Source organism: Dasypus novemcinctus, chromosome 27 (assembly GCF_030445035.2).
Source record: "Dasypus novemcinctus isolate mDasNov1 chromosome 27, mDasNov1.1.hap2, whole genome shotgun sequence".
Taxonomy (NCBI): Eukaryota; Metazoa; Chordata; class Mammalia; order Cingulata; family Dasypodidae; genus Dasypus; species Dasypus novemcinctus.
This window is the reverse complement of record NC_080699.1, coordinates 22,990,245-22,999,886: the sequence shown is the minus strand read 5'-3', so window position 1 is coordinate 22,999,886 and position 9,642 is coordinate 22,990,245. Positions and strand designations below refer to the sequence as shown.

General features: G+C 38.3%; 1 protein-coding gene across 1 annotated transcript in view; it reads left to right on the top strand.

Annotated features, from left to right (window-relative positions):
• BUD13 (BUD13 homolog) overlaps positions 1-9,642 on the top strand; it is a 32,898-nt gene that overhangs the window by 276 nt on the left and 22,980 nt on the right. The window contains exons 2-4 of the mRNA XM_004465989.4: positions 1,401-1,494; positions 5,193-5,277; positions 8,245-9,015. Coding sequence (XP_004466046.2) covers positions 1,401-1,494; positions 5,193-5,277; positions 8,245-9,015 — 950 coding nt within the window. The remainder of the gene's footprint in view (positions 1-1,400; positions 1,495-5,192; positions 5,278-8,244; positions 9,016-9,642) is intronic.

Genomic DNA, 9,642 nt, shown 5'->3' with positions numbered 1-9,642 from the left:
CTTCTCTCCGTGCGGGGCCAGGATCGCGCCTCTCCGCCTGATGGCCCAAACGCCAGCCTACACTCGGGGCCCGACTCGGACAGTCCGGGCCCCGGCCTCCTGTCGCTGCTCGCGCTCCTGAGCAGTATCTTCGATGTGTTAAAGTTGGGGTTTAACTTTCATTACTCATTTCCCGCCTTTGTAGCTTTTCTCCGCTCTGATGGATGAATATTGTGCCCGAAAACTATGGTGGGTTCAGAACCTGCCATTGGGGTTCCTGAAATTCCAAAGACTGGTCCTGAGTCGGAGATCCACGGCCCTTCCTTTTACTTTTAATAATGCTTCTAACAATAACAACCACAGACATTTATACTGTTCCTAACACAAGGGCCAGTACTTTACCCATATATGAACTTACTAGGTTTCACAACATTACCTCGAAGCAGATATTGGTATTGCCCCCATTTTACAAATGAGAAACTTTTATGACCTAGTGAAGCCAAATTGTTCTGAAGAATGGATCCGTTTTCTGACCTAGTTTGGTTCTTCCCTTATTCTTGTTTTCTCTCTTTCTGCCCTTCTGATTTGGATGGATTCTTTGGAGGCAGGGCGGTATAGTGAAAAATCTTGTGCTTTGGAGCAACACTGATGAGAGTTTGAATCCTAGTTATGTCCCTTTTAGGCATTGTGACTGTGGGCAAAATAGTTAAATTTCTTTTGACCTCAATTTCTTTACCCATAAAATGAGAATAATAGAGAATAATACCACTCATATTAAACGATTGTTGTGATTAGAGGTGTTGTATAAAGTGTCTCTGACTTTTTAACTAATAGTTAACATAATGGCAGCCATCATTTAACATAATGGCAGCTGTCATTACTATTTGGGCTCATCCACAGTTCATCGTATAGCAAACATATTGCAGTTAACTGTAGGGTATTGAGGATGCCTCCATGAACAAGAAAGACTTAGCCCCTATTCTGATGGATTTTACAGTTTAATGGGGATTCAGGCTTTAAACAACTAATTACAGAACTAATTGATACATTTCCTTTGTGATAAATGCAAGGAAGGTTTTCTGAGAGTGTGTAACAGAGGATCTTAGTCTTGGGACGAAGAGCAGTCAAGGTAACTATGCCAAGAAAGTTATATTTATGCTAGGACTTGAAGAATGAGTCAGAGTAGATCAGGCAGAGGGAACTGCGTATTTGAAAACAGAGGCAGTAAGAAATTTGACTTATTCCAGAATCCAAAGTCTGACCAGCGAGTTAGTGAACTGAGGGGGCAATGGTGTGAGATTAAGTTGGCCACGTACGCAAAGACTGCAGGATCTTGTAAAATGTTGAACTTTGTCCTAAAATCAATGATTTAGTGTTTTATGCCATTTTCTGAGGATGATCTTTTTATTTCTCACATTTAGAATGAGAATTGTGGATGATGATGTGAGCTGGACAGCTATTTCCACTACTAAACCAGAAAAGGAAGAAGAGGAAGATGATGGAGATATGCCTGTGGTATGTGCCTTTTTGGTCTGTGTCTTTTTGGTCTGTCAGGACTTTGAAATGATGCAAGCCTCTCAGTCTTTACTCCGAGTAGAGGATGGAATTTGTCTGGGGGAAATCTGAGGCCAGAGAAGGGATGACATTTTCCAAAGAACTGTTTAAAATAGTCTTCTTTGAGATACCTGTACACTGACTTCTCTGTTTTGGAGGGTCACATTGGTCTATTAATGAGAATTAATCACAGAGAGCAGCAGGACTTCTTGACATCAATGGTAGAACCATGATTAGGATACGTTCATTGGACTGTAGTTTAAAAACTATGTTCAGGTTCAGTTATGAATAACTTTTTATTTTTTTATTATTATCTTTTTTTAAAAGATACATGAATCACACAAAATGAGTAACTTTTTATTTGCCCCTTTTATTGATTGATTCAACTAAGCTTTAAAATTATATACTCTTGCATAAGTACTGGAGCTGGATAGATTAATAGAATGTGATATCCATGACTTTAGAGGTCATGGAAGGGAGGTTGAATTTTAACAATATGATAAATGTTGGTGGTGTAGTTCCCATATGCACTAAGTGCTGTTAGCACGTAGGGGAGGTAGCACATTTAAGAGATGATTTATTAGTAATTAGAAGGGAAATAGTGATCATAAAGAGTAAATTTAGTTTTATCAGAACAGATCACTCATACCCAATCTAATATAACATTTTAAAAATCAAAGGAATATATATATATATATATATATATATATATTATAGAATATCTGGAAATTATAAGAAAGCATGAAGTTTTAAAAAGACTCTAATAATCATTTTTACTATGACCATCTAGAATAATCACTGGTACCATTTTTTTTTTTTTCCTTTTCTTTTTTAGATACTGGGGCTGGGGATTGAACATGTATGTGGAAAACTGGGATTCAACCACTGAGCCACATTGGTTTCCCTGAGTTGGTTTTTTGGTTTGTTTTGCTTGTTCTTTTTGTTTTGTTTTGTTTTTTTAGCAGCCACCAGGGACCAAACCTGGCATCTCCCATCTGGGAGGCAGGTGCTCAACTGCTCGAGCCACTTCTGCTCCCAAACTGGTAGCATTTTGATACATATCTTTTATAGTTTTTTCTCTGCCCAGACTATGTATACTTGTATTTTTAATTTATTTTTTCTGAACGTAATTGAGATCATACTATACATGTGGTTTTGGAGTCTGCCCTTTCACTAATAATATGTCCTGAAAACTTTAGTAAGACCTTAAAATTTTCTTTGAGAATTTGATTTTTAATAGTTACATGGTAGTTCAATATATATGCATACATATATATATAAATTGAATCTGTGTTATAACTGGACACATAGATTGCTTCCAGTTTTAAAATATCATAATGCTTTGATAAATATTTTGTACATAAATCATTTTAGGAATTTGTTTTTTTTTCTTTGTTCCCGTGAAATGAAGTTAATGGGTTGAGTGTGTGGTTCTTTTGAGGTATGTTCCCAGTTTCCTTTCTAAAAGTTTGCACTAATTTACATTCTCAGTAGAGGTGTATGAAAATGTTACTTCTCTTCTTTCTTCATCAGTACTAGAGCATTATTAACAAGAAAAGCACAGCAAACTTATGCCAACTTGGCAGGTGAACAATTTCTTTGAACAGTAGTGCAATAAATAATTTTCTCTATATTCATTGGACATTTCTATTTTGTTAATTTACTGTTCCTTCTTTGTCCCCTTTTTAGAAAATTGGAGTGCTAATCTTTTTTTTTTCCATTGATTTATTTGGTATTTATATAATAAGAACATATCATCTGTTTATATAAGTATTTTTTTTCTGTTTTGTCATTTGCCTTTTCATTTTGTTTCTGACATTTAAATGTTTACATTTTTCTACAGTTAAATCTATTAACTTTGTCTTTTGCTTTTATAGTTGCCCAAAGCCTATAAAAGGGAGGTTTTAGCCCTACTGCTCTCTATACGGAGTAAAACATGTCTTAGTTATTGAATTCATTTTTGTTTTTGTAAGACTTCACCACCACCACCAATAATAATGGTGGTTGAGTGCCTGCTTCCCCTATATGAGGTCCTAGTTTCAATGACTGGTACCTCCTAAAAAAATGTTATGGGAAGGTAGATAATGATCCAATAAAATTAAGAATTTTCTAGCATTGTCCAAAAATGCACATTATCAGTGGCAGCACAGGAATAACTAACAGGTACAAGTTATCAAGCATTTACCATGTACTAAGCACTGTGATAAGTTTATGTGAATTATCACATTGAATCGTCATAGCAATCCTTTGAATCCCATTTTCACAAACGAGGAAATTGAGACTCAGAAAAAGTAATTTGTCAAAAGTTACACAAATACTTAAGTGTCAGAAATGGGGGTATAGATTTCATTTCATCTTGCATGAAGCAAGCCTGTTGGTGAGCCAGCTCGAATCTAGGTTATGTGAGGAAGGATAGTAGGATTATGAGGGAACAGAAGAGAAGAAGTGGAGGGGAATTATGACCTGTGTTTTAATTCGAGTTCTACCACTTGCTGGCTTCTGACAGTGAGAACGTTACTTAACCTCAGTGAGTCATAGTTTGCTCTTCAGTAGTATGGAGCAAGGCTCTTGTGAGGATTGAGTGAAATAATATAAGTAAATCGCAAAATACAGTGCCTTGCAGTTAATTGCTATTGTGTTACTAGAAGTTGTTCTATCAGCCATCTTTGAAAGTCTGTCAAGTGCAAAGGAAATCACTTGTATCAGAGGTCAGATCTAGGATCAATAGAAAGAAGTTATAGAGGGCGCGGATCTAGCTCAAGTGGTTGAGTGCCTGCTTCCTATGTACGAGGTCCTGGTTTCAATCCGTGTACCTCCTAAAAACAAAACAAACAAACAAATGAAGAAACAAGAAAACCAGTTTTCATTGGGGTGTGGCTGTAGCTCAGTGGTTGAGTGTCTGCTTCCCATGTATGAGGTCCTGATTTCAATCCCTAGTATTCCTAAAAAAAAAGTTATAGGAAGGTAGAAGATAATGATCTAATAAAATTAAGAACTTTTCTAGCACTGTCCAAAAATGCAGTGAACTGCCTTGTAAGATAGTGAGTTTCCTGTCAGTGAGACTGTATAGAGAGGGATTGGGTAAGAGAATATTTATCAGGTATACTATGGAGAAGATTCAAGATTAGTTTGGGAGTTTGAATGGTGTGAAATGTGATTTTATCCCTTGAAGGCTCTATGATTATATGTACATTTTAATGATTTCTTTTGGTTGGATTCAAGAAAACGTCATTGCAACCACCTATAGCAAGAAAGGATTCATGAAGAGCCTAAAGTCCTTCATTTGTAATAAACATGGCAGGGAGCCTGCCTATACTTTTGCTCTGAATGTAGAAGACCAGGAAGGTGTAAAAGGAATTTAACTTTTAACTTACAAGTGGCAGTTGTGTACCTAGCAGGTTAATAAAAAAGTTTGTAATGAAAGAAAATAACCTTTGGAGGGAAACTGATTAGTCAGAGAAAGATCTATAATTAAATGAGTCCAGTAACAATTCGATGTTTATGTTGCAAATATAACTGAGGACCACTGCATGTTTCTTCATAATCACTTTGACTATAGGTGCACCATGTATATTAGGAATGGGAATGGTTCTTGAGACAGCAGTTCTCCTTGGCTGGGTCTTGTGGATTTCCTCAATGTTGCATCCTTACTCCCACAGGTGGCTGAGTTTGTGGATGAGCGGCCAGAAGAGATAAAGCAGATGGAGGTTTTTCGTTCCAGTGCCAAATGGAAGCTTCTGGGAGGTGAGTTCAACAATAGGATAAATCTAAATTTCCCAGTTATAGAGACACCTTTTTTCTTTCTCTTAGAGGAATGCAGTTTGTTTTGGTGTCATTTGTCCCAAAAATATTGTGAGAAAAAGACTTCAGGACTTCCTTAGAAGTAGAAAGATGTGGGAACTGAGATACCAGGTATTACTTTTTCCCTTGTATTTCAGTATTAGGGTTACTGAGGTCAGGAAGGGACTCATTTGGAAGTCTTCAAGCACCCACACTTCTCTGGCCTAGAGTAGGAGTGCACTTGGAACATAGGCAGTACTTTGGGAAGAGTTTGCAAAAATCAGACAGAGTCTGGAGACTTTAGCAACCTCTGTCTTCTCATAGAATAAGGGACTTGTGTATAGTTCAAGGACCAATGTTTTCTGTCCTTTTAATTTGTGTTAGTAAATCTTTCTCTAAGCTTTTTAAAAACAATAGTATTTTACAGCTCTCATTGCTACACTTGTATAAAAGGCATTTGTTTGACATGTCTGTTTTTTTCTAGTGCATTGTAATTTTGAGGGCAGAGACCTAGACTTATTTGCCTTGGTATTCCTACTGCCTAGCCTAGCCTTAGTAAATGCCTTTAATAAATTATTTGTTGTATTGTTGAATTGCTAATAGGCATTTGATTCTTATAGCCTCTTGCTCTTTGGTAAATCATCTCTTGAAGCTTAGCAGTTATTTCCCCTTTTCCAGGAACTCGATAGGTAGGTTTCCTATTAAGGGAAGCAGACTAAGAAATTCTTAGTTCCAGGGAGTCCCAGCCTGGTCCCAGCCATCCTTCAGGATCTTTGTGGCCAGTGGCAGCTTGCTGGATTTTTATCCTCTGTATTCATTCCTTTATTAACAAGGATTTTGGTTCTTGATAGTTGATTAACACCAGTTTATCCTTGATACTTGTTCCTTTTTCACATGTGGAGAGTGAAAGGATTAGTTCTTAAACAAGATATGTCTTCCTATGTTATTCTCTGTGCCAAAAGGTTGATTATCATACAATTCTGATCAGAAAAGAAGTGCCTAACAAGAGTGACAGTTGGCTACAGATTTGTGATCACCATTGCCTTAGTTAATTTTTAATAAATTATTATTTATTGAATTATTGTTTATAATAATAATTTGTTATTTATACTTTCTTGATCTTAATTCTTTGATTAGAATCTTTTCATTCTTGTCTTCTACCTTATCCTATTTCTAGTCTTTTCCATAATCCTTTATCCAAAAGGATTCTTCTAGTCTCCATATCTATAGGACTAGGAAGTGATTGACATAGCTAGATAGATACACATATACATATATGCATACATATACTCACACGTACATATGCACATAGAGTCCTTTTTCCTTCGATCTCATTCTCACTGCCTCAACCCCATTCATGGATTCCCTCACTAATCTCCTTTTTGTGAATATCAGGGACTGTATCAGCCTCATAGATTAGATTTACTGTCAGTTCCCCCACACATATCAGAATGTTTTCCTGTAGAATTGATTCTAATTAGATAAGCCTATTTCCTAAAGTGAAGGAGTTGACTTGGTTTAGTTCATCCATTTAAAAAGTATTCATTGGGTCCTACCCAACTTTTATTTGTATTTGGGCCACAAAGCTCAATGACGAGGATTAGAGGGAGAGGAAGAATTTTGGATTTTGGAAAAGTCCCACATTGCTATAAACATTTCATTCTGTTATGCCTTTGAACATTGAATATATCAAACTCTTCCCTTAACTAGACATTTTTAAAGATGGCACATGAATTCTGGAGTCAAACATCTGGATGTGGATACTCACCCCCATCACTTACTAGCAATATGACCGCCTTGGTTTGCCAGGGCCGCTATGACAAATACCACAGACTGGTTGGCTTAAACAACAGAAAATTATTGACTCATGGTTTGGAGTCTAGAAGTCTAAAATCAATGTATTGTCAGGCCGTGCCTTCTCTGAATTCGGGTGGGGACTTCCTGGCAATCAGTCTCTGCCTCTGTCACATGGCAGTCTGTCTCTCTCCCTTCCCGTGGCTTCTATTCCCATGTCCAAAATTCTTTTGCATTTAAAGACTACAGTCATACTAGATTAAGGCCCACCCTGATTCAGTTTAATAGTATCTTTGAAGGTTCCATTTACAAATAAGTTCACACCTACAAGACTGGGTGTTAGGACTTGAACATGTTTTTGTGGGTAACATGCTGTAATCTACCACAATGACTTTGACAAAGTACTTAATCTGTCTTGAGTATCAGCTTCCTCGTATATCCCATCTATGGGCATCATAACATTTACCTCCTGGGCATGTTGTGAGGTTTAAATGAAACTATATATGTAAAACACTGGGTATGTAGAGGTAATTAATAAATGCTTGATCCTTTTTTCTCTGGTGAGTTTTTCCCCCTCTAACAAGGCACATGATGACATGGATTAAATAATTAGCAGCATTTCATTTTGGTGTGGCACAGGTTTAGGCAATTTGCCTTTTGAATGTAGAATGACTGTCAACTATAAATTACGTTAAGCTAAATATTGGTGGAAGTCTCTGACTTGGAACTCTCTGCACTAATAAGAATTTGTAAAGAACATTGGATTGGGACTTAGAAGCCTTGGCTTCTATCCTGCCTGTTCACCTTATTAGCTGTGTGACCTTAGGTAAGCTCCCCAGAGCCTCCATTTTCATGACTGTAAAAAAGGAATACTGCCTTGCTTACCTTACAGGGTGTAATATGAAAAATGTATTTAAAATGCTTTACGAACTTATGATTTGATAGGTAAATAAAAGTGATTATTCTTAAGATATTCATGAGTGCTGGTATACTGTCTCTAAGCAAAAGAGCTATGCAGACCTTTGGGCTTTCTGAGCAGTTTTGAGAATGTATGCTGCTAGAGATGTTTTGAAACTTTGGGTGCCAGGCGGGAACAGAGCATCTTTGGGAATCTAACTCTTCTCTATTTGTGTTTAGGGCACAATGAAGACCTACCCTTACATAGGCATTTTCGTCATGATACCCCAGATTCATCATCTCCTAGGAGGATCCGTCATGATTCTCCAGATCTGTCTCCCCCCAGGAGGGCCCGTCATGATTCTCCAGATCCGTCTCCCCCCAGGAGGGCCCGTCATGATTCTCCAGATATGTCTCCCCCCAGGAGGGCCCGTCATGATTCTCCAGATCCGTCTCCCCCCAGGAGGGTCCGTCATGATTCTCCAGATCCGTCTCCTCCCAGGAGGATCCGTCATGACTCCTCTGATGTTTCGCCACCCAGGAGGTTCCGTCATGATTCACCAGATCATTCTACCTCCCAGAAGCCTCGTCGTAATTCTTTGGATCTATCTCCTAGGAAAGCCCATCATGATTCACCAGATTCATCCCCCCCACGGCGGGTACGTCACGACTCCGCAGATGCTTCACCACCCAGGAGGGCCCGTAACAACTCCCCTAACACACCTCAATCCAGGAGGACACTTGACTCCTTAGACACGTCGCAACTGAGGAGGGGGGCCCGTCATGACTCCCCGGATTTGGCTCCTCATGTCCCTCATTCACTGCCCAGAACCAAAAGCAGCAAAGCCCCAGAAAGAGGCTCTAGCAAGGCTTCTCCACACTGGAAGGAGCCAGGACCCTCTCATTCTTCCCTCTTAAAGAACAGCAAATATGAGTATGACTTAGACTTCCCTCCTCCACAAAAAAGGCAAGAAAAATCCCATTTTGGAAATAAGCAGCATGATTCTCAAGGTGAGCATATGACTGTCCATGAGAGGGATTTGCTCCCTAAAAGCTTTCTTTTGTACCTTTTACTTGCTTTATTAGGCATTTAGGATCTTTAGAAGTAAGAATGGAGTTTCTTTGGAGAAATTTTGAGAACTGTAGGGAAATGAAGAGGGGTTGGGCTCAGGAGAGTTAAAACACGACAGTGGCAGGGAGAAAAGTTTTTATATAACCTTTTATTATTCTCCCCACCCTGTGTAAAAGTATTGCATGTTTGTTGCAGAAACTTTAGAAAGTACAGAAATATATAAAAAGAGTCCCATAAAATTCTGTCAGTTGGAGGCAGTAACTGTTAGTGTTACAGCCAGTGTTCTAGTCTTTTTTTTTTAAATTCACTTTTTTATGTAGTTGAGCCCTGAGTTTGCAGTGTATGCGTACCACACGTGTAATCTTTCTTGGTAAGTTCTTGTTTTAGATTCTACTAAGGAGTAAAGAATTTATTCCTTAATTTCTAGGCTCTTCATCTAGCGCTTCATCTAGGAGACATCAGAGTCACACCTTAGATTCTTTTTTTTTTTTTAAGATTTATTTTATTTCTCTCCCTCCCTTCCCCCCCCCCCCCCCCCCCCGTTGTCTGCTCTCTCTGTCCATTTG